This window comes from Mirounga angustirostris, unplaced genomic scaffold (genome assembly GCF_029215605.1).
Source record: "Mirounga angustirostris isolate CCGP_5_RB_7025 unplaced genomic scaffold, mMirAng1.0.hap1 SCAF_2, whole genome shotgun sequence".
NCBI classification, from domain to species: Eukaryota; Metazoa; Chordata; class Mammalia; order Carnivora; family Phocidae; genus Mirounga; species Mirounga angustirostris.
Window position 1 is genome coordinate 167,986,265 of NW_026991710.1, and position 27,386 is coordinate 168,013,650.

At 42.4% G+C, this 27,386-nt stretch overlaps 1 protein-coding gene and 2 long non-coding RNA genes across 3 annotated transcripts in view; 2 read left to right on the top strand and 1 right to left on the bottom strand.

Moving 5' to 3' along the window:
- GOT1L1 (glutamic-oxaloacetic transaminase 1 like 1) overlaps positions 1–3,319 on the top strand; it is a 6,864-nt gene extending 3,545 nt beyond the window's left edge. Inside the window, exons 7-9 of the mRNA XM_045879839.3 lie at positions 92–257; positions 723–865; positions 1,091–3,319. Coding sequence (XP_045735795.1) covers positions 92–257; positions 723–865; positions 1,091–1,239 — 458 coding nt within the window. The 3' untranslated portion in view covers positions 1,240–3,319. The remainder of the gene's footprint in view (positions 1–91; positions 258–722; positions 866–1,090) is intronic.
- The window catches only part of LOC135363694 (uncharacterized), an 8,629-nt gene extending 2,082 nt beyond the window's left edge, over positions 1–6,547 (bottom strand). The window contains exon 1 of the long non-coding RNA XR_010409687.1: positions 6,412–6,547. This is a non-coding gene — a long non-coding RNA (uncharacterized LOC135363694). The remainder of the gene's footprint in view (positions 1–6,411) is intronic.
- LOC135363695 (uncharacterized) lies at positions 6,541–26,570 on the top strand. Its single transcript, XR_010409688.1, has 3 exons — positions 6,541–10,975; positions 13,283–13,330; positions 25,015–26,570. It is a non-coding gene; the product is annotated as an uncharacterized LOC135363695 (long non-coding RNA).
- Positions 26,571–27,386: the final 816 nt, after the last annotated feature.

The window sequence follows — 27,386 nt, forward strand, 5'->3', positions numbered from 1 at the left end:
CCTCTCTTCTGCAAGGTTGGAGGTAAAGTCATCAGGGAAGGCCCTGGTAATGGAGAAGGAGACTGAGGGGTTGTCTGTCCCAATGCTGCAGATGAAGGAGTTGGGATCCTGGTCGTGGTAGCACTCAGCAACCAGCTCCTGCTATGCGTCCTCTCCCAACTGATGAAACTCACCCAGGCCCTGTGGCTAAACCCCCCTACTACGGGGGCTCGCATTATCACCTCCGTCCTCTGTAACCCTGCTCTTCAGGAAGAATGGTAAGGGCAAAGGGTGGGGGCGGGAAGGGATGGCAGAGCCTCTAGACATACATATAGACTTGCCCATTCACAGGATTCTTCCTGCCCAGTTGCCTCTTTGACTCCATTCATTCATCAACATTTGCTGAGGACTCATTGTGTACCAACACCTTGGGGGAGTGGGCAAGAGGACATTCTTTTGGGACATAGGCCAATGAATTATTTGAAGTCTTCCAGATTGCAGGAGATTAGGCAGCATCAAGGACTTGCTACTCTGGCAAAATCTGCCTACAAGCCTGCGTGGCTGGCTTAAATTAACATGGGCTGAAACTCCTCTCCCACTTGTAATCAGATTCTGGGCTCCACCAGTATGCCCTCGGGCACTATCCTTGGGGCTTTTGAAGGCAAGAAGAGTGCAATGGCAATGAGGAGCTTGACAGCAGGGAAACCTCATACTTTAATTTCTTGCTGTCTTTTCTTTGGCAGGAAGCAGAGTCTGAAAGGGCTTGTAGAGAACATCATGCTGATCAAGGAAAAGGTGAAGGAGAAGCTCCGGCTCCTGGGAACGCCTGGTTCCTGGGATCATATCACAGACCAGAATGGGCCCCATAGCTATCTTGGACTCAACTGTAAGTGTCTAGGAGGGGGTAGCTCCCCCTTTTCTGACCTTGGGATTGTATTTGAGCATTAAGCTTCACTGACTAGGTGACCAGTCCCTAGCTGTTTGATTTGAGGGAAGTAGAGTTGCTTTAAAGACCCTTCTGGATCCCCAGAAATGCTGGCACTTCCTATGACCTCTAATCCACCCTGGGCTAGAGGGGAGTTAGTATCTCAGACCCTGGGATGATCACCAGTCCAACAGGTGGAATACCTGGTCAAGAAAAAGCATATCTACCTTCCCAAGAATGGTCGGATCAACTTCAGCTGTATCAATGCCTGCAACATAGATTATATCACTCAGAGCATCAATGAGGCTGTCCTCTCCACCAAGGGCTCAGAGTAACATCTTCAGAAAATTGATGACTCCGGGTCGGAATAAAAAGCTTTAGTCTTTGCAAAAACTCTGTGCTGAGTATTCATTCCTATAATTCATTTCTCTGCAAAGCATTCTCTCTTTCCACCTGTTTATGAAGCACTGGTCTGGCCTCAGCAGAGAGAAGTTAAAAAGGCCCAGAGAAGAAGGGAATGTCTATCTTCAGTGACCATCTCATATTTATTTAATAGCTACTATATTAAGGCCCTGACCTGGTGCCTTAGTTTGTTTGGGCTGCTACACCAAAATACCAGCAAATTCAGGGTCTGGTGAAGGCCCTCCTCCTGGTTCATAAACAGCATCTTGTAACTGTAACAGCACATGGTGGAAGAAGCAGGGCGTCTCCCTAGGGCTTCTTTTATAAGGGCACTAATCCCATTCATGAAGGCCCTGCCTCCATGATCTAACCACATCAAAACACGATCACATTGGAGATTAGGTTTCAACATATGACTTCTGAGGGGACAGGAACATTCAGATCATAGCATCTGGGCATCAAAGGGAAGGCAAAAAACCAAGTACAATCCGGTCCTTTTTCTCCAGAAGCTTAGAGTCTAGTTGGGAGAAGAGCCTTAGTCCTATGAAAGCTAAGTAACATTTCAAGGTTGAATATAATAAAAAGTCACATCGATTATCTGGACAGGAAATATGTCAAGAATTTAGGGAAGAAAAACCTTAATATGGGCCAGAACAGTTGGGGAAGATCTCACAAGAAACTACAAATTGGTTTGTGTACTGATGGACAGCTAGGAGTAGTGATAATAGGTAGAAGGGATCTAGAAGGATATCCTAGGCACAGAGCAACCTGAGCAAGGGCCACTGACATGATTGTAAAATATGATTATTTATTGGGCATCTATCTGCTAATATATGGAATTCTTCAAGCCCCCGAGATACTAAAAGTTATGGCAGTTGCTTCTCTTATGTTGGCCTCCATCCTAGCTGGGGAGACACCACCTACATGGTAAAAATGTCATTAAGAATAAAAGGTGACATGGGGCACCTGGGTGGCTGAGTGGTTTAATCATCTGCCCTTGGCTCAGGTCATGATCCCAGGGTGCTGGGATCGAGTTCGGCATCGGGCTCCCTGTGCCACAGGGAATCTGCTTCTTCCTCACCCTTCCCATCCCAACCCTGCTCTCTCTCTCTCTCTCAAATAAATAAATACAATCTTAAAAAAAAATAAAGGGTGACATGTAATATGTGCTAGATGAGTGTCAGTAAATGGTTAACTCAGGAGGACTTGCTTGCTCAAACTGTGTACATCTCAAAAGTCTTTGGGACTGGTCCTTGACTGGTTCCTGGGAAATGAACTCTGAGCCCTTGCAGTATCCTGCTTGATAAAAGTGGCTTTGTATGCCCAAGATCTTGAGACAAGTTTGACCTCTGGGGGCTGGAGATTGACTGGTTAAGGTCAGTTACACGGGCACTGCATGCCTATGTGACTGACCCCCAATAAAACTTTGGATCCCAAAGTTTTGGTATCCCTGATTGGCAACACTTTATACACATTATCACCATTGGTGCTGAATTGAGCTCTGTTTGTGCTGGGTTTAGCACAAGGACTTGGGCAAATACAATGCAAGCTTCCTTGCATTCCATGAAGACCATTCTTACAGGGCATGCAGACAAGTGATCAGCCTCATGGGGTTGGGCTTCAGATCCCAAAGCCTGTCTGCCAAGACTAGTGGGTTCCTGCCTGGAAAATAAATAGTACCTTTCCCATAGATTGTAATTCTTAGGATAGGAGGCGGAGCCTCTGTCTACAGGTCTCATAAGTGAGAAGGATTGCAAGCAAGTTCATGGAACAAGTGGAGCCCGCTCCTGTTGCTTACAGATGGATTTATCTTGAGTCCCTGTGCTTCCCCACAGATGCAGGTTCTTCTCTTAGGTCTTCAGAAGACCCTTTTTGTCCTTAGCTTTTAAGGGCTTCTAGCCTCAATGTCAGAAGAACTTTTGCGGAACACTCAGTGCATATGGGTGGTATGTTTTAACCACTCTTGAAGGTGAGTTAGCATGAAAATAGAATTTATTCAACCAGGTTTTCTCAATCTCTAGGATTCTTGCTTTTGGAACCCAAGCCACTGGTCTGTGGACAATCCAGGCAGGCTCACTGGGAGTCATGTGCAGGTATTTTGGCCCTGGCCCTCGTGGAGATCCCACTGACTTGAAAATACGAATTAAGATTAGAGACTTGATCAGATTCTGGTTTATTGTTATTATTCCTTGTCTTAGTAAGGTCACATCATAGATGGTGGTGGTATGTTTCATCAAGAAGCATATGATACTAGCTGTTTTTCTGTGATGTTAGTAGTTATTGATGATCATTGCCTAGCTTCATTAATTCATTAGTATTGCAGAATAGTGATATTCTAAGTCTAACATTATTTATTCATTTTTTAGCTAGAATACTTTTACAAATAGGAATTTCCGCTCACCGTGATTTGATGAATCTGAGCTGCATTTTATAGAGGAAAGGCAGAATTAATGCTTGATTCTGTCCCGCCATTTACCAGTTTTTAAATCAATGAGTTATTATACTAGCATTCTCTAAAGGTGATTGATGAGATATTTTATTTATTTTTTTAAGATTTATTTATTTATTTATTGACAGAGAGAGACACAGAGAGAGGGGGAACACAAGCAGGAGGAGTGGGAGAGGGAGAAGCCGGCTTCCCGCGGAACAAGGATCCCGATGTGGGACTCGATCCCAGGACCCTGGGATCATGACCTGAGCCGAAGGCAGACGCCCAACGACTGAGCCACCCAGGCACCCTGATGAGATATTTTAAAAGGTGTTATGAATGTATGGGTTTAAGCCTATTTTTTTTAAAGATTTTATTTATTTATTTGACAGAGAGAGACACAGCGAGAGAGGAAACACAAACAGGGGGAGTGGGAGAGGGAGAAGCAGGCTTCCCGCGGAGCAGGGAGCTGGATGCGGGGCTTGATCCCAGGATCCTGGGATCATGACCGGAGCCGAAGGCAGACGCTTAACGACTGAGCCACCCAGGCGCCCCGGTTTAAGCCTATTTTATGTGTTTTATTCCACTGCAAACATCACCCTTATTGATATTAAAAATGTCCCATCTTTGACCTGCAGGAGCCAATTCAAATTAGTTTCTGAGATCTTTTGATACAACCCTAGTACTCTGATGGCTCCTCTGCTTTCTGGCATGACAAGATGTTCCAGGAAATTTTGAACATCTTCTGCCCCAGACCTGGAATCAGTCATTTCTCAAAGGAGCTGTAATCGCTTTTAGCAGATAAAAGGATTTATAACACCACAATCTGGGCTCTTAAAGTGTTCATTGCTGCTGGACTGGTCATCATTTCCAAGCCTTTTCAGTAACATAAAATACATTGAGTGCATACTGATGTTCCAGTCACAATTCAGAACTTCAGTGTTTTTATTGACCCCAATGATTCTACATCTCCTTACAATCTCCTTTCTCTCATGCTCCAAGTCCTAGTGTTTTTGACAACACCAGTATGATTACTTGTTTTACCTGACACCACCTACACAGTAGCTTCTGAAAAATAATACCAATACCAGTACTGATATGATTACTAAAAACAATTAAAAATATATTTTTTTGCAGAGTTTTTGTCCTTGGGTTACATCCCACTGGGGATATATACCTGAATTACTTGTTTTAAAGATACTTAGAATAGTTCCTCTGTGTGGTTATGCCACCAATTCAATCTACAGTTGAATTCATTTGTTTTATTTCACTGTTGTTTTAGAGAATAATTTTTACTTTTCTTTTATGATTATGTAAAATACTTACATAAAATCAGATCTGTACTCTCCATGCTACTCCCTTCTCCCTCATAGATAACATTTGTACAAATTTTATGGTTTATTCTTCTATTTTGTTTCAAATGGTAATCAAATATCTATGTGCGTGTGTGTAAGTATTCCTAACTTTTCTTAGGCAGTAGCCTACTAAACATATAAGTAGTATTTCATTGGTTGATCTCAAATTTAAATGCTTCAGTCTCAAGAAGTATCTACATCCAGGGTGCCTGGGTGGCTCAGTCGTTAAGCGTCTGCCTTCGGCTCAGGTCATGATCCCAGGGTCCTGGGATCGAGCCCCGTATCGGGCTCCTTGCTCATCAGGAAGCCTGCTTCTCCCTCTCCCACTCCCCCTGCTGTGTTCCCTCTCTTGCTGTCTCTCTCTGTCAAATAAATAAATAAAATCTTAAAAAAAAAAAAAGAAGTATCTACATTTACCCTATCCGCATCCTATGTTCATTTGGCTTTCATCTTTCTAGACTGGAGTCTAACTTTGCAATTTGAAGTCCATTCATTTCATGAATAACCAGTGAGATTCTAACTAGATGTGTATCTTTGACTAGTCATTTCCTTTTTCTGGGGCTCATTTAATAAATGATAGGTTGGAATAAAATTTTCTCAAGATCTTTTTTTACCTGGAAACTTTATTATTCCCTACACTTTCTTTAGCTGGTTATCCTTTTCTTAAATTTCTTAATGTAATTTTTAAATTATCTTAAATTTTTCTTTTCTTTTATTTTAGAGAGAGACAGAGAGAGCATGTGAGAGTGGTAGGGGGAGGGGTCGAAGGAGAGGGAGAGAGAGTATCTTAAGCAGGCTCCATGCTCAGGGTAGAGCCCAACATGGGGCTCAATCTCACGACCCTGAGATCATGATCTGAGCCAAAATCAAGAGTTGGACGCTTCACTGACTAAGCCACACAGGCGCCCCTTAAATTTTCTTACATTATCTTAAATTTTCTTAAATTGCCCAGAATGAAATATATCATCTCCTAAACTTTCTTCTGGTTCTTAAATTCTACAAGACTATGTCAAGCATTTGCCAGGCTGTCTTCTCTAGAAAACAGCCTTTGGGAATTAGGAACCTTTTGCTCCAAGATATTCCTGTATCATTTCAGTCATCATCCACAGTAAATTTTGAACCTCCTTTATGTTTTGTATGAGGAACATTTTTAGCTCATTGGGATACAAAGAGGTATAGGACATTACGAGTTGTGTTGTTTAAATGTCATTAAGAAACACCAATTCTGACCAATAGTATTTGCTTTCGGTTCCAAAGTAAAACACACATACACAAACTTGTTGATTTGCAACATATATGACAACAAGAAAAATAATACATACCTTGGGGTGCCTGGCTGGCTCAGTTGGTAGGACATGTGACTCCTCTCTCGGGGTCGTGAGTTCTAGCCCCATGTTGGGTGTAGAGATTACTTAAAAATAAAATCTTTTTTTTTTTTAAGATTTATTTTAGAGAGAGAGAGTGAGTGGGAGGAGAGGCAGAGGGAATCTTCAAGCAGACTCGCTGCTGAGTGCAGAGCCCCACATGTGGCTTGATCCCATGACCCATGAGATCATGACCTGAGCCGAAACCAAGAGTCAAATGCTTAGCCGACTGAGTCATTCAGGCACCCCACTTAAAAATAAAATCTTGAAAAAAAAAAAAACCTTGATGGAAAATGGACATAAACAAGCAATTTATTAAAGGATTTAGGACATTAGCAAGCAATTTACTAAAAAGGAAACATTTAACCTGAAGAAATTATTATTCATTATTAGTTAAAGAATGCAAACTAAAATAATTGGCAAGAGTATGGAGAAAGATTCAACAGACAATAAGGATAAAACAGTTAATCTCATCAGCATCTGAGGGCAGGAAATGAGATACATATATCTGTGATACTGCATGGGAACTGAAAACTTAGGAATCAATACCCATTTCTCTACTTCTCTTTAAGAGAGGGAAAGTATTGATTAATTATAGTAAGACTGTCTGCTTTTGTGGAATGCTCACTTGAGTAAGGTTTTATGGTTTCCTCCAGCAAAATTCAGTTACTTATGTGCAGGCTTGGAGTAAGAAGGCAACCAGGTGTGATCAGGATGGGGATCCTGCAGTAAAGAGTATGACAGAAGAGAGGAAGGCAAGAGGGACACGAGAACATGAGGCAGCCGCTGGTGTCTGGACATGGCACCAGGGCTGGCTGTGAAGGAAAGTTGACGTGAAGGGAGGAAGTGATGTCAATGAAAATGGTGCTGTAAGGACCTCTGAAAATTCTCTCCTCCGTAAAAGCAATGAGAAACTGGCAAAAATTATCAGAAGCAACTTTTTCATAACTCTGGAAATTAATCAAAGGTTTGCAGCAACTTAGGGAGTGTTTATTCAAGAAAAAACAGCTGACTCTTGATAAGAGCAGTGAGCGTTGTGGGATTTTAACTTGCCATGTTCTCATCCCCTCTCTCTAGCTCTGCATAGTCTTAAAAACCAACAGTGAAAAACCAAACCAAACAAAACAAACCAACAGTGACAAACATGGTGAACGCCAGCATGTTGGAGCTCCTTCAAAGCCTTATTCTCAGCTGGTGTGCAGCTGAGATTCTCCTAGTGCTTCTTGCAGAAGAAATTGCACCTAAGTTATGTTCAAATTATTCCCTAATATATCAATTGTGTTGGAACAAATTCAAGTTTTCAAAACAAGCATTATAGCAGAACTGCTGTCCCATCGGCCTTTTTCAAAAAATAGATATTGAGGAGCTGATTCTAAAACCACAGTCAGATATCACCTCACACCAGTCAGAATGGCAAGAATCAAAAAGATAAGAAATAACAGGTGTTGGTGAGGCTGTGGAGAAGAAGGAACCCTTGTGCACTGTTGGTGGAAATGAAAATTGGTGCAACCACTGTGGAAAGCAGTGTGGAGGTTCCTCAAAAAATTAAAAATAGACCTACTATGGGGCGCCTGAGTGGCTCAGTCGGTAAGGCTCCAACTCTTGGTTTCCATTTCAGGTCATGATCTCATGGGTTGTGAGATCAAGCCCTGCATTGGGCTTCGTGCTCAGCAGGGAGTCTGCTTGGGATTCTCTCCCTCTGTTCTTCCCATCCCTACTCTCTCTCAAATAAATAAATAAATAAAATCTTTAAAAAAATGGAAATACCATATCATCTAGTAATTCCACTACTGGGTGTTTACCCAAAGAAAATAAAACCATGAATTCTAAATATACATGCACTCCTACATTTTTTGCAGCATTGTTTACAGTAGCCAGGATATAGAAGCAACCCAGGTGTCCATCGATAGATAAATGGGTAAAGAAGATGTGGTACAATATATATAATAGAGTATTACTCAGTCACAAAAAAGAATGAGATCTTGCCATTTGCTACAACAGGAATGGACCTGGAGGGTATTATGCTAAGTGAAATAAGACAGAGAAAAACAAATACCATCTGATTTCACTTATATGTGGAATCTAAAAAAAAAAAAAAAAAAGCAAATGAGCAAACAAGCAAAATAAACAGACTCTTAAATATGGAGAACATACTGATGGTTGCCAGAGAGGAAGTATGTCGGGGAACGGATAAAATAAAACCAACAGACAAGCAAACAAACAAATAAATAAAATTCATGTGGAAATGCAAAGGACCATGAATAGCCAAAACAACTTTGAGAAACAACAAAGTTGGAGAACTAACCCTACTTGATTTCAAGTCTTATAAAGCTATAGTAATCAAGATGGTGTGGTATTGGTGTAAAGGTAGACCGGAATAGAGTTTCAGAAATAAACACACACATGTATATGGACAACTAATTTTTTTCTTTAAAGATTTTATGTATGTATGTATTTATTTATTTATTTATGCATATAGAGAGCACAAGCCGGGGGAGGGGCAGAGGGAGAAGGAGAGAGAGAATCCCAAGCATACCCTATGCTGAGCACTGAGCCCAATGCTGGGCTGGATCCCATGACCTGGAGATCATGAACTGAGCCAAAAATCGAGAGTCAGACGTTTAACTGACTGAGCCACTCAGGGGCCCCTGGACAACTGATTTTTTATGAGATGCAAAGGCAATGTGACAGAAGGGGCTGTAAATGTTGGATATCCACATGCAAAAAAAAAAAAAGGAAAAAAAGAACTTCAGTCTTTGCACCACATATAAAATTTAACGCAAAATGGATCATAGGCCTAAATGTAAAATGTAAAACCTAAAAATATAAAACTTGTAGAAGAAAGCACAGGAGAAAATCTTCGTGACCTTGGGTTAGGCAAAGATTTCTTAGATATGACATCAAAATATGATCCATAAAAGAAAGAACAGACAAATTTGAATTTATTGAAGTTAAACATTTCTTTTTTTTTTTAATTAAACATTTCTGCTATTTGAAGTCATTGTTAAGAGAGTGAAAAGACAAGTCACAGACTGGGAAAAAATTTGCAAATCGTATATCTGATAAAGGACTTGTGTCTAGAATATTTAAATAACTATAAACTTAGTAATAAGAAAACACAATTTTTTAAATGGGGAAGATTTGAACAGATACTTCACCAAGAAAAAACAAGATCTACTAATGGCAAAATAAAGCATGTGAAAAGATGCTCAACATCAGTAGTCAATAAGGAGAGTCAATAAGGAAATACAAATTAAAAGACTGACCAAACTAAGTGTTGGTGAGGATGTGGAGAAACTGAAACTCTCATACAATGCTGCTGGGGATATGAAATGAGAACCCCACTTTGGAAAACATTTTGGCAGTGATTTAAAGAGTTAAACACTACTTACCATATGATCCAGTTATTCCATTACTAGGTATTTACCCAAGAGAAAAAGAAATATACATCCATATAGAATCTTGTGCATGAATGTTCGTGGCAGTTTTATTTGTAATAGCCAATAACTAGAAACAACTGAAATGCCCACCAACAGGTGAATGGATTTGAACAGATTTATAAATTGTGGTACAATGGAACATGACTTAGCAATGAAAACTGAATGTCCGTATCGAGATACATGAACATGAATAAATTGCAAAATATTTATGCTGAGTAAAGGGAACTAGACAAAAAAGTGCATACTGTATGATTCCATTTGTATAATATTCTAGAAAGCACAAACTAAGCTGTAGTGGCAAAAAGACCAGTGGTTGCCTGGGAGGGACGGATTACCAAGGGACACAAGAAAACTTTTGGAGGTGGTAGATTCGTTCATTATCTTGACCATAGTGATGATTTCATAGGAGTGTACATATGTCAAAGCTTATCAAACTGTATACTTTAAATATGTGTAGCTTAGGGCGCCTGGGTGGCTCAGTTGGTTAAGCGACTGCCTTCGGCTCAGGTCATGATCCTGGAGCCCTGGGATCGAGTCCCGCATCGGGCTCCCTGCTCAGCGGGGAGTCTGCTTCTCCCTCTGACCCTATCCCCTCTCATGTGTTCTCTCTCATTCTCTCTCTCTCAAATAAATAAATAAAATCTTAAAAAAAAAAAGATTTCATTAAAAAAAATATGTGCAGCTTATTATGTCGATTATAGTCCACTTTAAACAAATTATGAGAGGAGTGATAGAAAGTGAAAAAGTCACCGGAGCCAGTGAATTAGAAGTCTTGGAATCAGATCAATATAGAAGGTGATGGTCTGCGGGTGGGAAGTTAGACAGGATTTCCATTTTCTGGTGGAGTCAACATGGGAAAGAATACGTTTTCACTTTTTGTTCTTAGTGGCCTCTTTTCCTTTGTAACCCAGCCTAGGACACCGGAAATATGGGTACCTAGGTTGAGTAACCGCCTGCGCCCTGCGGAGAAGGAAGAGCTGCCCAACTGCGTCCCCATCGGAGCAGATACAGTCCTCTGCGTTGGGGGTGGGGGACACTTGGCGCACAGAGGGGCTGGTAGGGACAAGGAGATACAGGAACAGGTAGGAGGGACAGAACGGTCAACAGGCTTTCTTGGGACCGGAAAAGCGCGGGGAAGTACGCGCGGCGCCGCCAGCCACTCGGGAGCAGCCGCGGGCGCGGGTGGCTGCAGAGAAGCCCGCCAGCGGCCGAGCCTCGAGGCGGGGTCTGCACAGCCCCTGCGGCCCCGCCTTTTCTGGAGGCAGTCGAGCTCCTCTCCGGCGTTGCTGCCCGCCAACGTGGGCCCCGCTAGCGCAGGCTTCTTCTCGGATCTGTGCGTCGGTGCTGTGGGTAGGACTCGGAGGAAGTATTCCGAAGGGCAGTAATCGGCGCCCCGCGGCGAGCCCTGACCTGCCGTCGGGGAGCTGCATCTCTAAGGGAATCCGCCTCTGAAAGTGCCTTGCAACTCCGACGTTCTCCCAGTGGGGGCACGCTGAGATTCCAGAGGGTTCCGTGGCATCCCGACGACGTGCGCCCTCGGGTTTACTGAGGGGTGCGGGCGCCCGAGCCCAGCAGTTTGTGGGTGCGCGCGCTGAGCTTTACCCAGCATTTCTTGGGCTGCCTTCTCCCCTTTTCCATGGGCCGTGGGTCCCCGCAAGACCTCGTAGTGAAAGAAAAGGAGGTGGGGGCAGGTAGGCCTGCCCTGGTCAACAGACGGCTGCGGACGCACAGGAGGAAAGCCTGGCACTGGGGCGCTTTTTCCAGGCCGGGGCCCGGTTCTCCGCTCTCTGCAGGCAGAGACCGCCCCAGGCTTGGGCCCCAGCTCCCCCCCCCCGCGCGCGCGTGTGTGTTGGCGGGGGTGACCCCTCGCTTCGGCTGAGAAAAGCCGAGGATGGGGTTCTGGGGCGGAGCAAGGGCTCAGCCTCCAGGACCGCCCGGACCGCGGGGACCCCATTTCTTGCTGGCCGCGCTTCCGACCTCGGGCGCTGGGGCCGACAGCCAGCCTGCCCCGTAGGTGGGAGCCCAGAGGTGGGAGGAAGGCGTTCTCCACCCAGGCATCGGCTTGGGGCCCTGGGCTAGTCAGGGCTGGGGCTCCCGTCTCCGGACAAGGACTGGAGGGCGAACCGCGGAGGAAGCCCCACAGCTGACCTGCGGGGGCTGGGGGTTAGGGGTGCGGGTGGAGGAGGGACTTGAGCGCCCCCAGCAGGCCTTCGCCTTTGCTCGAGGTTTCCATCCTGTTCTGACTCTAGGGTCGTCCTGGGCAGCCAAATCGGTGAACTCGCCTACTCCTCTGCCGTGGACCTGTAATAGGGACCCTCCCCCAACTCTGTGATACAAGATTTAAGCGATTTAAGCGCCTTCTCTCGCTTGTTCACCACACTGCAACCTCACCGGTCTTTTTTCAGTTCTTGGAACATCAGTAGGGTTTCCTGTCTCAGGCCCTTTGCACACGCTCTCTCTTATGCCAGTTAACACTGTCTCTGCTTTTTGCAAGGTCAGCTCTTTCTCATCGTGTGGCTCTCACTTCTCAGCTTAAATGTCTGCCCTCTCAGAAAAGCTGTAATCTAACCCTCCTGCAAAGTAAGGTCTCCGCTCCCCACAAACATATTTCTTTCTTTTTTCTTGTTTCCTTTATCCTCTTTATGTACACTTTGTGTTTATTTTATTTTATTCTCTAACTTTGACAATTTAATGTAACATAAAGCAGGGAACATATTGCCTTGTCAAGCTTGTGACCGGCAACATAAGAGGTTCTGAAGTTCTTGTGATCACACTTTTATTAATTCATTAACTTCTTGCTCGGTAGAACATTAGAGCCAGAAAAATGCCTCCTGGGACAGGGCAGCCTCCCCAGCTCTGCAGAAACCTGTGTTTTTGCAGCAGCTCCAGTCTGTCAATATGTAAGTTTGGCACTCCGGTATAGTCTTCATTCCCTTAGGAAGGTATCTTCCCTTAGAGACCTAAGTCAGGTGCCTCTGTAGGGCAGTATTCCTGGGACCTCATACTCAGAAGCTCAATAAATATGGGACACTGAGTGTGGGTGGGCTGCCCCCCACCCCCAGCCTTGGCTTTTCACCATTCTCCCTTTGAGGCAAATTCAGCACATCACCCCATTTCTTCAAAACTGATCTTACACCACAAAGGTGAAGCTGTCATGGGGACAGAGAAGTGAATTTACCCCATATGGAAAAAAAATTTTTTTTGGCCTTGAAATGCCAAGATATAATTGAGTAGCATTTTTCTTACCGTACAAAAAAAATCATTGATCTACCTACAATCCTTTTTGTTTTTTGTGTTTGTTTAAGTTTACAAACCTTTCTATCTTTTTAAAATTAGTTTTAAAATTTTAATTCCAATATAGTTAACATACACCATTATATTTGTTTCAGGTGTACAGTATAGTGATTCAACACTTGCAACATCACCCAGTGTTCATGGTAAGTGTGCTCTTAATCCCCAGCACCTACTTCACCCACCCCTCCACCCACCTCCCCTCTGGTAACCAGCAATGTGTTCTCTATAGTTCCGAGTCTGTTTCTTGGTTTGTCTCTCTCTCTTTTTTCTTCCCTTTGCTCATTTGTTTTGTTTCTTAAATTCCACATATGAGTGAAATCAAATGGTATTTTTCTTTCTCCGACTTATTTCACTTAGCATTATACTCATTAGCTCCATCCATGTTGTTGTAAATGGCAAGATTATATTCTTTTTTTGGCTGTATAATATTCCATTTTATATATATAAATACTGCCTCTTCTTTATCCACTCATCTATTGATGGACACTTGGGCTGCTTCCTTAATTTGGCTATTGTAAATAATGCTGGTATAAACATAGGGGTGCATGTATCCCTTTGAATTAGTGTTTGTATTTTTTGGGTAAATACCCAGTACTGTGATTACTAGATCATAGGGTAGTTTTATATTTAAATTTTTGAGGAACCTCATACTGTTTTCCACGGTGGCTGCACCAGTTTGCATTCCCACCAACAGTGCACGAGGGTTCCTTTTTCTCCACATTCTCGCCAACACCTGTTATTTCTTGTGTTTTTGATTTTAGCCATTCTGACAGGTGTGAGGTGATATCTCATAGTAGTTTTGATTTGTGTTTCCCTGATGATCAGTGATGTTGAGCATCTTTTCGTGTGTCTGTTGGCCATCTGGATTGCCTTCTTTGGAGAAATGTCTGTTTATGTCTTCTGCCCATTTTTTAATTGGATTATTTGCTTTGGGTGTTGAGTTGTGTAGATTCTTTATATATTTTGGATACTAACCCTTTATCAGATATGTCATTTGCAAATATCTTCTCCCATTCAATAGGTTGCCTTTTAGTTTTGTTGACTGTTTCCTTTGCTGTGTGTAAGCTTTTTATTTTGGTGCAGTCCTAATAATTTATTTTTGCTTTTATTTCCCTTGTCCCAAGAGACATATCTAGAAAAATGTTGCTAAAGCTGATGTCAGAGACATTACTGGCTATGCTCTCTTCTAGGATTTTTATGGTTTAGGTCTCGCATTTAGGTCTTTAGTCCATTTTGAGTTTATTTTTGTGTATGGTGAAAGAAAGTGGTCCAGTTTCATTCTTCTGCATGTTGCTATCCAGTTTTCTTGACATCATTTGTTGAAGAGACTTTTTCCCATTCAATATTCTTTCCTGCTTTGTTGAAAATCAATTGACCATATAATTGTGGGTTTTATTTCTGGGTTCTCTATTCTATTACATTGATTTATGTGTCTGTTTTTGTGCCAGGACCATACTGTCTTGATGATGACAGCTTTGTAATAGAGCTTGAAGTCCAGAATTGTGATGCCGCCAGCTTTGCTTTTCTTTTTCAACATTCCTCTGGCTATTCGGGGTCTTTTGTTGTTCCATACAAACTTTAGGATTCTTCATTCTAGTTCTGTGAAAAATGCTGTTGGTATTTTGATAGAGATTGCATTAAATCTTGTCAAATAAATAAATAAAATCTTTAAAAAAATCTGTAGGTTGTTTTGGGTAGTATGGACATTTTAACAATATTTGTTCTTCCAATCCATGAGCACGTGATGTCTTTCCATTTCGTTGTGTCATCCTCAATTTCTTTCATCAGTGTGTTTTATAGATTTCAGATTATGGGCCTTTCACCTCTTTGGTTAAGTTTCTTCCTAGATATTTTATTGTTTTGGGTGCAGTTGTAGATGGGATTATTTTCTTAATTTATCCTTCTGATGTATCATTATTGGCATATAGAAATGCAACAGATTTCTGAACCATTGATTTTGTATCTTGTGACTTTACTGAATTCATTTGTCAGTTCTAGTAGTTTTCTGGTGAAGTCTTTAGGGTTTTCTATATATGGTATCTTGTCATCTGCAAATAGTGAGATTTTAACTTCTTCCTTAGCAATTTGGATGCCTTTTATTTCTTTATGTTGTCTGGAGTAGTGGACTTCCAGTTCTATGTTGGCTAAAAGTGGTGAGAGTGGACATCCTTGTCTTGTTCCTGACCTTGGGGGGAAAGTTCTCAGTTTTTCCCCATTGAGTATTATGTTCACTGTGAGTTTTTCATATATGGCCTTTATTATGTTGAGGTATTTTCTCTCTAGACTACCTTGTTGAGGATTTTCATCATGAATGGATGTTGTATTTTGTCAAATGTTTTTACTGTGTCTATTGAAATGATCATATGGTTTTTATTCTTTCTCTTATTGATGTGATGTATCATGTTGATTGATTTGCAAATATTGAACTACCTTTGCATCCCAGGAATAAATCCCGCTTGATCATGGTGTATGATTTTTTAAAATGTATTGTTGAATTCCATTTGCTAGTATTTTGTTGAGGATTTTTGAATCTATGTTCATCAGAAATATTGGCCTTTTGTGTGTGTGTGTGGTGTCTCTATCTGGTTTTGGCATCCCATATGGCAAACTTAGTAAATTCCTTATTAGACTTCCCTGTTGTTCCCTGAAAGTCCTTGGCTGGTTACTAGCTACCTCCTTTTCCTCGCCTTCCTCTCTCCTGTTTACACCTCACAAATGTCTTAATGATCTTGAGCAGCTTAGTTCAGACCCCAAGCTTATACTCTCCGTTCAGCAGTGTCCAGGCTTTAGAAGGCAGTTTAGAAAGCACCCCTTGTTACTGGAGCACCTGGGGGTACACCTGGGGCTACCATCTCCCTCTACACACACCTAAACAGCTTATTTAGTATTTCCCCAATGAAAATGGATTTCAATGGAGGGAGTGAGGAGGAGGTAGGGTATATTCTGTACTTAAGGGAAATGAGCTTTTCTCCATTTTATTACAATTAAAAAAAACCCAACAACCCCAAGGGACAGCCTAGTGGTCAGGAGGATGTGCTTTGAAGTGAGGCAAACCTGGGTTCAAATTTGTGCTTTGACCTTGGGAAAATTACCCATTATTCCTAAGGCTCAGTTTTCTCCTCTGTCAAATGAGGATTAAAATACCCACTTTAACGGGTTGTGGTGAGGATGAAGAAGGTCATGTCTGTAAAGAGCATAATAAGTGCTTAGTAAGCGTTATTATTAGCAGAAATCTTCCAGAAGTTTCTGTGGTCACTAAGTCACTAGGTGAGAACTCAAGGAGCCACACAAGGCCATGGTGGGGTATGAAAGGCCTCTGTTTAGCCTGCTTATCTCTCTGGCTTCCCAGGAACGTCTGCAGATTATAACCCTCCCCTCATGATTCCACTTCAATCGTTCTTTCAGGCTCTTTGTTCCAAGTTTCCTTCTGTGATGTCCTTGCCACTCTTTGATGTCCTTACTCACTCAGTCCACAATTGTGGTCAATACAAGGCAAGGACACTGTTGGGCATCATGTGGTTCACCGCCATTGATTGATCAAGGAAGGAGCTGGATAAATGAAAGCTCCAGATGCTAATCTCCAAGGGTGGCTGTCGGTGGCTCTTAACTTTTTCTGGGCCAGGGACCCCTTTGAGAATCTGAGGAAAGGTAGAGAATGTCTCCCTAAATACATATATTCCCACAGGCACATACAATTTGCGTACAATACTCAGGGAAGCTGGTGGATCCAGTGCCCTGTAGGGGACTCGTTCTTTTGCTCCTTCCTGGAGCAAAACTCTCATAGAACTCAGCAGCAGAAAAATGAGCAAACCTCAACTCTTTTCTCTTGTCCTGCCTTCTCTTTGTCAGGAGGTGTCAAAACAAGGCACTAAAACTGCTTTAAGGAGAGGAGAAAGAAAAACAAAATAAACCAGTGTTTATTTTTTAAATTTTATTTTATTTATTCATTTGAGAGAGAGACAGCACAAACAGGGGCAGAGGGAGAAGCAGACTCCCCATTGAGCAGGGAGCCCGACATGAGGCTGGATCCCAGGACCTGGAGATCATGACCCGAGCCGAAGGCAGACGCCTAACCATCTGAGCCATCCAGGCGCCCCTAAACCAGTGTTTAAAGACAGCCAGTGGGAAATTGAGAGATGGCGAAGCTAATGGAGTATATTTGGTGAGCTCCATGAGGATTCATGAGATCAATTTAAAAAATATATGACAATGAAGAAGAACTTGAGATCATGAGAGGGGACAGGAGGGGTGGGAGTTGGGGGGAGAACGGTGTTGAAAATGTTACCAGGATTAAGATGAAAAGAGTTCTGGACACTGTGAATTACTTACCCCTACTGAACTGTACACTTGAAGATGTAAATTTTAGGGGCACCTGGGTGGCTCAGTCGGTTAAGCGGTTAAGCGTCTGCCTTCCGCTCAGGTCATGATCCCAGGGTCCTGGGATCGAGTCCCACACTGGGCTCCCTGCTCAGCGGGGAGCCTGCTTTTCCCTCTCCCCCTCCTGCTCATGCTCTCTCTCAAATAAATAAATAAAATCTTAAAAGAAGACAAACATGTAAATTTTACGTTATGTGTGTTTTATCACAATTTTAAAAAATTACTGGGCAGCATGTCCCCCATGAGAACGTTTAGGGGTCTACCGCCCTACCAGCCCCTAAGCAGTTAACCACCCCTTCCTATCAGGAAGTGCAGAAGCCGGGGACAGACTTCGGTCCGGGACCTGCTCTAATAGCCGAGGTTACGTGGGTGTCAGAGGGATGGTTGCGGTGCTGCTAGTGGTGGAATTAGCAGAAAGCTGTGGGGAACTGGTGGGTTTTGACAGGGGAGGGCTGGCGTGGAGGAGGGAGACAGGGGCCGTTCAGGAGAGGGCATAAAGCTGGCCTGCAGGGGTGTCCTGCCCTCCCTTTTCTAAGAGTCTTACAGGCGCTGTGAGGGGGGAAACCTGAATCTGCAAGGCTCACACACACTGCGGCTCTCTCCGGTTTCCCGACTTTGGAGACAGCAGATGGCGCTGTTGAGTAAACTTGGGAGCCCAGAAGAGGAAACCTGAACTTTGAACTTGAGAAGTAGGGCATCTCTATCCTGGTAACTCTCTCCCTTCCAGCGGCCAGAGCGGAGGAGGGTGTGGGAGATGGGGATCATCTTCCTCTTTGAGCTCTTTAGGGCTCTTCAGCTGGCCCCGGGAGGAGGGAGGGCTGGGATCTGTTCTCTTGCGTGGTTCCCACGTGCGCTGGTATCCCAAATGTCTTTGGAATGCAGCTCAGGTGAAATCCTGGGTGGTGGCCACCAGCAGTTTGGGAGGGGTAAAGAAATCCGGAGGCATCCTTACACACCCCTCCATCAGCCGGGCTGACTCAGCCTGGACCCAGCTCAGGGTAGCTTCCCTGGCTTTGCCTGCTCCTCTTAAACTCCTGGGAGTCCCCCTCTCCCCACTCCCCTTAGAAAGTTCAAACTGCTCTGCGGAATCTGGAACTCCTCAGTAAAACAGACCAAACACTCGGGAAACCTCTCCTTCATTGTAGTTTTAGATTTGGGGCCCTTATCCAGTGAGCTCAGGTTCCAGAAAGCATCCATGGGGACTAGTTGGGGAACTGGGTGCTTTGCACTGGGTTAGGGCATTGGATGAGGTAGGAGGTCTCCTCCTATCCAGTGAATCTGGATTTGATTGTATTGCCAGGCTTTGTCCCCAACAATGATAGGACTCTGGGGAATGCAAACACAACACTGGTTTGACAGCTTCAGCAAGTTTTAAGCCCAACACGCCAAAGGCCAGTGTGCCTTTGGAACTCCACGCTTGCCAGTCTCACTCTCGACACGCGTTTATGTCCCTATCCTTGTTTCTCCTCTGCCTCACCTTTCTCGGGGTGTTCTAATTTATGCTGTTTGACTTCACTTACGTGATTTTGTGAAGTCTTAAATCCTTTTTGAGACAGGGCAGGGTACAAATAAAGATAAAGAAAAACACAACTCGGAAAGGTCAGATGTTTTGATATTGGCTAAACCTTGTGCTAATGTAAGAAAATGACTACACCCTTAGTGACCATAACATCCAGAATCTTCCACAACTCACAGCAGAGAAAGGCTGTCTCCTCATGGAAAGAGGTGACAAGACTGCAGACTTGACTTTTGACTCCTGGCATTCCTGGTGCCTCCCCCTGGGCATCTTGCTAGGGTCCCTGCTGTTACTGCCAAGCTTTAGGGCAGGGTGAGGGCTGGGGACGCTGTGCCCCTTTAACCTTTTGCTACTGTGGACTCATGACCTTTCCCTAATGCTCCCTGCAGAGCTCTAAACTCACAAGACCGGAACATTTGAAATGACTTCTAAAAAGACTATTAGATGAGCAAAACGTAAGCAGAAAATAGCATGAAACTAGGTCATCTAAGCGATAGCTCCTGATATTTTATTTTCCATTACACACCACGTGGTGACTTCAACATTCATATGAAAGCCGATCAGGTTACTGGTCATATGGTTTTTTTTTTTTTTTTTTACGATTTTACATATTTATTGGGGCAGGGAGAGCACAGAGGGAGAGTGAGAGGGAGAAGCAGGCTCCCCGCTGAGCAGGGAGCCCGATGCGGGGCTTGATCCCAGGACCCTGAGATCTTGACCTGAGCAGAAGGCAGATACTTAACCAACTGAGCCACCCAGGTGCCCCCGGTTATCATATTCTTACACTAGCTACAAACCTAAACAATTCTCAAAGTGCAGGACCTCGTGTTCCCCTTCCTCAGCAGGGTGGTCCTTCTAGCACCCCTTTCTAGAGCAACTTTCAAACGAGATGATGCTTCATAACTTCAGCACCAAAGTTGGCTTTCAGTTTTAAGTCACACATTTCCCCCCCCCCCGGCCCCCCTGCAATCTTAGAAGATGAATGTAGCCATCCCCAATACTTAGAAGTATTTCCTGCTTTCTCTGAGGTATTTCAAAGGTTTGTGGTCGGAGGCATCTAAGTGTTGAAAAGCCATTTTTTACCATCAAATTGGATTTCAAAGGATCTTGGAGATGTAAGAGACCGTAGAGACCATTTATTGCCATTCGCGCAGAGTATTCAGCTGGAAGTGATTAAATGACTTGCTGACGGTCCCAGAGCTGAAGAACATAAACTAAGATTTATGCCTATTGATACCCAGACCATTCTTTTTCTCACTGCGCTACCCAGCTTGGCCTCTTGCACATCTGAATAGAAGTATAATCGTGACTGGGACTTTCTTTACAGAAGTAGATATATATAGAAGCAAACACACACACACACACACACACAAACATGTAAGGTAACAGAATTAGGAATTAAAATAACGGAGGAATGATTATTTGTGTTGTGTGCACAATTTTAGCTGTTTGTGATGAGTGTCTTAAGATATGCACAGATGCAAATCTGGACCCCCAATAATTGGAATGAATGAGTCTGAGGGAGAAAAAAATTTTAATTTTATCCATTGAATGCAGAACTCTAGGGCAAACGATGAAATTTAGGCAAGGCCCTGCCCTCTAGAAGTTCATGATGGGTAGACATAGGCTTAAATAATTTCTAATATAAAGCTGACTTTGATCATCACTGTCACAATTTAGTAAGGAGTTTAGGATCACTATATGCGAAAAAAATAGTAACAACAGGGAAACTTACCAGTAAGTACAAGCAAATTATGTGTGTACGCCTGTGTCACAGGCATGTATACACACGTATGGATACGTAGCAGCTGCCCATTCACATAATGTGATTTTTCAGTGTATTGTAAGTATCCAGCAAGGATGGTGTCGTTTGAGATGAATTCTTGTACAGCTTCTGCTCGGCTTTATGCGCACAAAGATACTTCATGGTGTGTCTCTTATCTCTTGGTTGGGTTCTAGGTCCGATGAAGAAAAAACACTTATATTTCCAGGCCAGACTTCTCTGAGCTCCAGACTCGTATTTCCAACAGTCTGTTTGCCATCCTCTTGGGGTGTCTCAAAAGTACCCAAAGCTCAACGTGTCCAAAAGAGCCCCTGATCTTTCTTTCAGGATTCCCTATCTCAGTCAGTGGCATCATTGTCCGCAGAGTTATGCAAGCCAGAAATCTCCCTAAGGGCAGGGACCCGGACTCTCTTGTTTTCTGCTGTGTCTTCACGACCTAGAACAGTGCATGGCACAGAGAGGGTGCTGATTATGTCCTGTGGAATGACTGTCTGCAATCTCTGGATTGCATTCATTTTCCTCCATCTCAGCTCCTTCCTCGTTAGTATAGTGGTGAGTATCCCCGCCTGTCATTTTCCTCCATCTCCATCATTACCGTTCAGTCCGGCCGCCATAACCGCTCACTGGCATGACTGCAATAGCCTCCTGACTAGTCTCCCTTCATCCATGCTTAGCCCTATTTCTATATATCTTCCACGGTGGCCAGTGATCTTTTCAAAACAAATCTGATTCTGAGACAAGTGCTCTTGCCGTGGCCTCTGAGGTCATACATGGTCTGTATCCTATGACTCTTGCAGCCTCGTCTCATATCATGATCACCTTGGGTCTTTAGATTCCAGCCAGATAGGCTTTTTTACAATGCCTGTGATCACTTGCTCTGTCCTGCCACCGGGCCTTTGCACATATTGCTTTCTCTGCTGGGACCATTCTTCTCCTCTTCACCCACTTAATTTCTACTCATCCTCCTGATGTCACTTTCAGAGCTTAGAGTACTAGTTCCTGTAGGTCCTGATGTCAAATGTATTTGACAGAAAAGTCATAGTCAAAATAACTTGAAAAATACTGGAAAGAGATAGCTCCGTAGCACTTGTCGTGGTTTTTTTTTTTTTAAGATTTTATTTATTTATTTGAGACAGAGAGAATGAGAGACAGAGAGCATGAGAGGGAGGAGGGTCAGAGGGAGAAGCAGACTCCCTGCCGAGCAGGGAGCCCGATGCGGGACTCGATCCCGGGACTCCAGGATCATGACCTGAGCCGAAGGCAGTCGCTTAACCAACTGAGCCACCCAGGCGCCCCTGTCATGGTTTTTTATATTTGTTTGTATAATTATTTTCTGCATGAAACTTCACAACTTGTAAGACGTTTTAGTCTGTCTTCCCATATGAAGTCAAGGACCTAGTCAAGGACCATTAAAACATAAGTCATCATTTCTCTCTTCATGTGTTTTTGGAAGGTACCATCGAATATATTTACCTGGTATTCTTTTTTTTCTATTAGATATAAATCCTCCGAAGATTACAATATTTGATAAAAATCTCCCAGGATGCTATCATCTCAGCGAGGTCCTCCTTAGTTAATTAATGCCTTAGGGGATGGTTTAAGTGTAGTTTAGCCTGGAGACAGGTTATCGACCTTTAGAAGATATTGCCTTTGCCTGTGATATCAAGATTCAATAAAGTTAAGCAAAGAAAGGCTTATCCAGGTTGTCTTCTCCAATATATATCTTCTCTTTTCTTGAAAGTTCCCGAAATGGGTAAGTTGATGGAATTTTACATATTAAGATGGTTAGAATCACTCAGGCAGACTAGGTGTTTCAAACAGACCCTGTAAATATAGGTACTTATTACATGATAAGGAAAGATTATAAATCCAATTAGGGAAGGGTCAGTTTATTCAACAAATTATCTTTTTTTTTTTTTAAAGATTTTATTTATTTATATGACAGAGAGAGAGACAGCGAGAGAAGGAACACAAGCAGGGGGAGTGGGAGAGGGAGAAGCAGGCTTCCCATGGAGCAGGGAGCCCGATGCGGGCCTTGATCCCAGGACTCTGGGATCACGACCTGAGCCGAAGGCAGACGCTTAACGACTGAGCCACCCAGGCGCCCAACAAATTATCTTTTAATATTTAATTAGCAATTCGTGGGAAAAAGTAAAATTTATCTTTAAACCATGTGTCATGTACCAATATAAGTTCCAGAAAGATTAACATGCTAAATGGCAAAAATTCAAGCCCAAAAAGGCTATATGAAAACATAAGTGAATATTTATCTCATATCCACAGGGAGGAAGACATTCTCAGCTTAAGGGCAATGGAAAACATTATTCCCACCCCCCCAAAAGAAAATGACCACATAAAAATGAAAAATTAATGACCAAGTTAAAAGGTAAACAACAAAATGGAGGAAAAATAGATGATCAGAAACTGTACAAAAGGTCAATGTCTGTATTACATAAGGATGTTTATAAATTAGTAAACAAGTGCTAAGACCCAGTGAAGAAATTGGGCAAAGGATAGGAACAGACACTTTACATGTAAAATATAATGATTGACACATGAAAAAATACTCAGCCTTGCCAGAAATGTAAGAAATGCAAATTACACATTTCACAATTGCATAAATGCAAAAATCACTGTTTTAATCTATCAAATTAACAGAAATAAAAAGTGTAAATACTCAGTATTGGAGAAGGATGGGGGAAATCACTTTCCCAATACATTGCTGGGAGGGGTGATATTTGTCATTATGAATAACGAATATTAAAAATGTTTGCAGCTTTTGACCTATTTCCCAGAATATATCATCAGGAAATGTGTTAAGGAAATAAATCTAAGTATGGGCATTGTTTTATGCACAAAGATTTTCATGAAAGTATTATTTATAGCATCATGTTTAATAATAAGGACATCATTAAAAAACTAGTGTACATTCGCATGATGAAATTAACCGTTGGAAATTTAGTATATGAAATTTTCCAATAAAATGAGAAAACGTGGGAAAAATAGGATACAAAAGTGTGTATACAGTATAATCGCAACTGCGTGTAAAGACAAGTGTGCATAGAATAACATGTTGGGTTTTTTGGGGCACCTGGGTGGCTCAGTTGGTTAGGCATCCGTCATCGGCTCAGGTCATGACCCCAGCCAGGGTCCTGGGATCGAGCCCCATGTCAGGCTCCTTGCTCAGCAGGGAGTCTGCTTCTCCTTCTCCACCTCCCCCCACTCATTCTGTCTCTCTCAAATAAATAAATAAAATCTTAAAAAAAAAACTTAAAAAAAAAGAAACTAAAAACTTTTGTGAAAAAAAAAAGAAAAAGAAAAACATGCTGTTTTTCTGTTGCTAGTTTTCCAAGATAGAATATAAATTTTTTTGTTTTTATGTTTTTCTACTTGTCTTTGCTTTCTGGATTTCCTATGAACCAATCCTCACTCCTTTCCCATGTGAACACAGAGCCAATGCCATAAAAACAAATCAAGTCCTGACACATGCTACGACTTGGACGAACCTCGAAAACCTGAGGCTAAGTGAAGGAAGCCAGACACAAAAGGACATATTATATGAAATGTCCAGAAAAGGCAAATCCATAGAGACAGAAAGCAGATTAGTGGTCTCCAGGGGCTCGGGAGGAGGAACTGGGACTGATTGCTCAGAGGCATGGGGTTTCTTTCTTGGGTGATGGAAATGTTCTGGACCTAAATGGTGGTGATGGTTGCACAACATAGTGATGATCCTAAAAAACACTGCACTGCACACTTTAAAATGGTGAATTTTGGGGTGCCTGGGTGGCTCAGATGGTTGAGCGACTGTCTTCAGCTCAGGTCATGATCTCGGGGTCCTGGGATGGAGCCCCACATCGGGCTCCCAGCTCAGCAGGGACTCTGCTTCCCCCTCCCCCTTTCTTCTCTCCCCCTGCTGTGCTCTCTCTCTCTCAAATGAATAAATAAAATCTTTAAAAAATAATAAATAAAATAGTGAATTTTAGGTTATGTGAATGGTATCTCAAGTAAATACATAAATAAATAAAGGAAGGCTTGGTATTAAAAAAAAGGAAACTGAAGTGAATGAAGGTTTTAGGTTAAGAGTTTAATAGAGTCCATATTCAAAGGGTGATCTCTTTGCATTCTCAAGGGAGCTCTCTTTTCCCTGGTAGGCCTCAGAGACCTCACTGGCTGGTGTATATATCAGAGAAGAAGAGAGAAAATGAAGGAGAAGGACCGAACATGGATTTTATTTTTAAGTAATCTCTACACCCAACATGGGGCTTGAAATTACAACCCTGGGATGAAGAGTCGCACAATCTTCCAGCTGAGCCAGCCAGGCACCCCAGGATCAGAGAGGTTTTACAAATTATGAATGGCTATTAAAAATGAAAATGTAGGGACACCTGGGTGGCTCAGTCGGTTAAGCGTCTGCCTTTGGCTCAGGTCATGATCCCAGTGTCCTGGGATCAGCCCTGAATCGGGCTCCTTGCTCAGCAGGGAGCCTGCTTCTCTCTCTGCCTGCCACTCCCCCTGCTTGTGCTCTCTCTCTGACAAATAAATAAAATCTTAAAAAAAAAAAGAAAATGTAAAGTGATACTGTTTACAATAGAATCAAAAACATCAAATGCCTAGGAATAAATCTAACAAAAGATGTACAAGCCCAATGTAGAAAACTACAAATGTTGAGAGAAATTAAATTTAAAAAGAATCTATCTTGCTCATTGTTTGAAAGATTCAATATTGTAAAGATGGGAAATTTCCCCCAAGTTGATCTATAAATCCAATCCAATCTCAATTAAAATTTGAGCAAGTTTTTGTTGTTTTGTCTTGTTGTGTTTTAGAAATGAACAAGTTGAGGGCGCCTGGGTGGCTTAGTCGGTTAAGCATGTGACTTCGGCTCAGGTCATGATCCCAGGGTCCTGGGATTGAGCCCCACATCAGGCTCCCTGCTCCGCAGGGAGTCTGTTTCTCCCTCTCCCTCTGCCCCTCCCCCCGCTTGTGCTTTCTCTCTCTCAAATAAATAAAATCTTTAAAAAAAAAAAAGAAATGAACAAGTTGATTCTAAAATGAATATGAAAACACAAAGGGCCAAGAATAGCCAAGAAATTTAGAGGGATGAAGGAGAAAGCTGTAGGCTTTACATTAGTAGATATTGAGAAGTATGAGAAAGCTATAATAGTAAGACAGTGTGGCATTGGCTCAAGAACAGACCAGTAGACCAATGGACTAGAATAGAGGTCAGAAACAAATCCACACATAACCCTGACAGTGAAGAGCTGGTTGGGGGAAGCTAGGTTTTTCAATAAATGGTGCTGGGTCTATGGGATATGTTGTGAAAAACCAAAAGAATCTTGATTCCTGTCTGATACTATATGGTTGGAAAAATTTATGCTTCCATGGAAAACTGCATTTTTGTAGCATAGCCTCTGGGTTATCTGATTGTGATTTTATGGCAACTCTTTTACAACTCTGTAAATTGTAGATAGCTGATAGCAAAGCAAAATTCATGAAAATAAATTCTGTCTGGTGGAGGGACACCATCCCCCCGCCCCCGTGGAAAAACTTATTTTGCCTCAATTTGCATATTCATTTCAATATTCCTGATCTATAAATGTGTCTGTTCTTTGGACCCACTTTTGAACAGGCCGAAACACCTTGCCAGTTTTTCTTCTTAATAAGTTAAATAAATTTTTAATGGGTGAGTTTTTATATCTGTACGAGAGTCATGATTTTATCTTTTAAAAAATTATCTTTTCTGCCGCTCTGCCTACTTGTGATCTCTCTCTCTGTCGAATAAATAAATAAAATCTTTTAAAAAATAAATAAAAAATTATCTTTTAACAATTCATACAAATTTTTTTTAAGATTTTATTTATTTATTCGACAGAGAGAGAGACATCGAGAGAGGGAACACAAGCCCCAACAATTCATACAAATTAATTCCAGATGGATTGCTAACCTAAATGTGAAAGGTAAAGCAATAAAGCTTCTAGAAGATTATAAAGGAGAATATATTCATGACTTTGGGGCAACAAAGGTTTCTTTAAACATGGAGCACCTGGGTGTCTCAGTCGGTTAAGCATCTGCCTTCGGCTCAGGTCATAATCCCAGGGTCCTGGGATCGAGCCCCACATCGGGCTCCCTGCTCCGATGGGAGGACACAAAAGCACCAATCATAAAAGAAAAGACAAGTAACTCAAATTTCATTAAAATTTAGTACTTTTCACCCAGGAACACCACGGAGAGTGAAAAGGCAAGCCACAGAGTGGGAGAAGATATTTGCAATGCATTTTTGGACCAAGGTATTTAATATATATACATATATTATACATACATAATAGAATTCTTGAAATTATGTATTATATATAATACAAATATATAAATATCACAAATCAGTAAGAACACAGATAACTGAAAAGAAAAATGGGCAAAAGACCCGGATAGCACATCACAAAAGACCATATCCAAATGGCTAATAAACAAGTGCCCAACCTCATTAGTTATCATGGAAATACAAATTAAAACTGCTGCACATCTACCA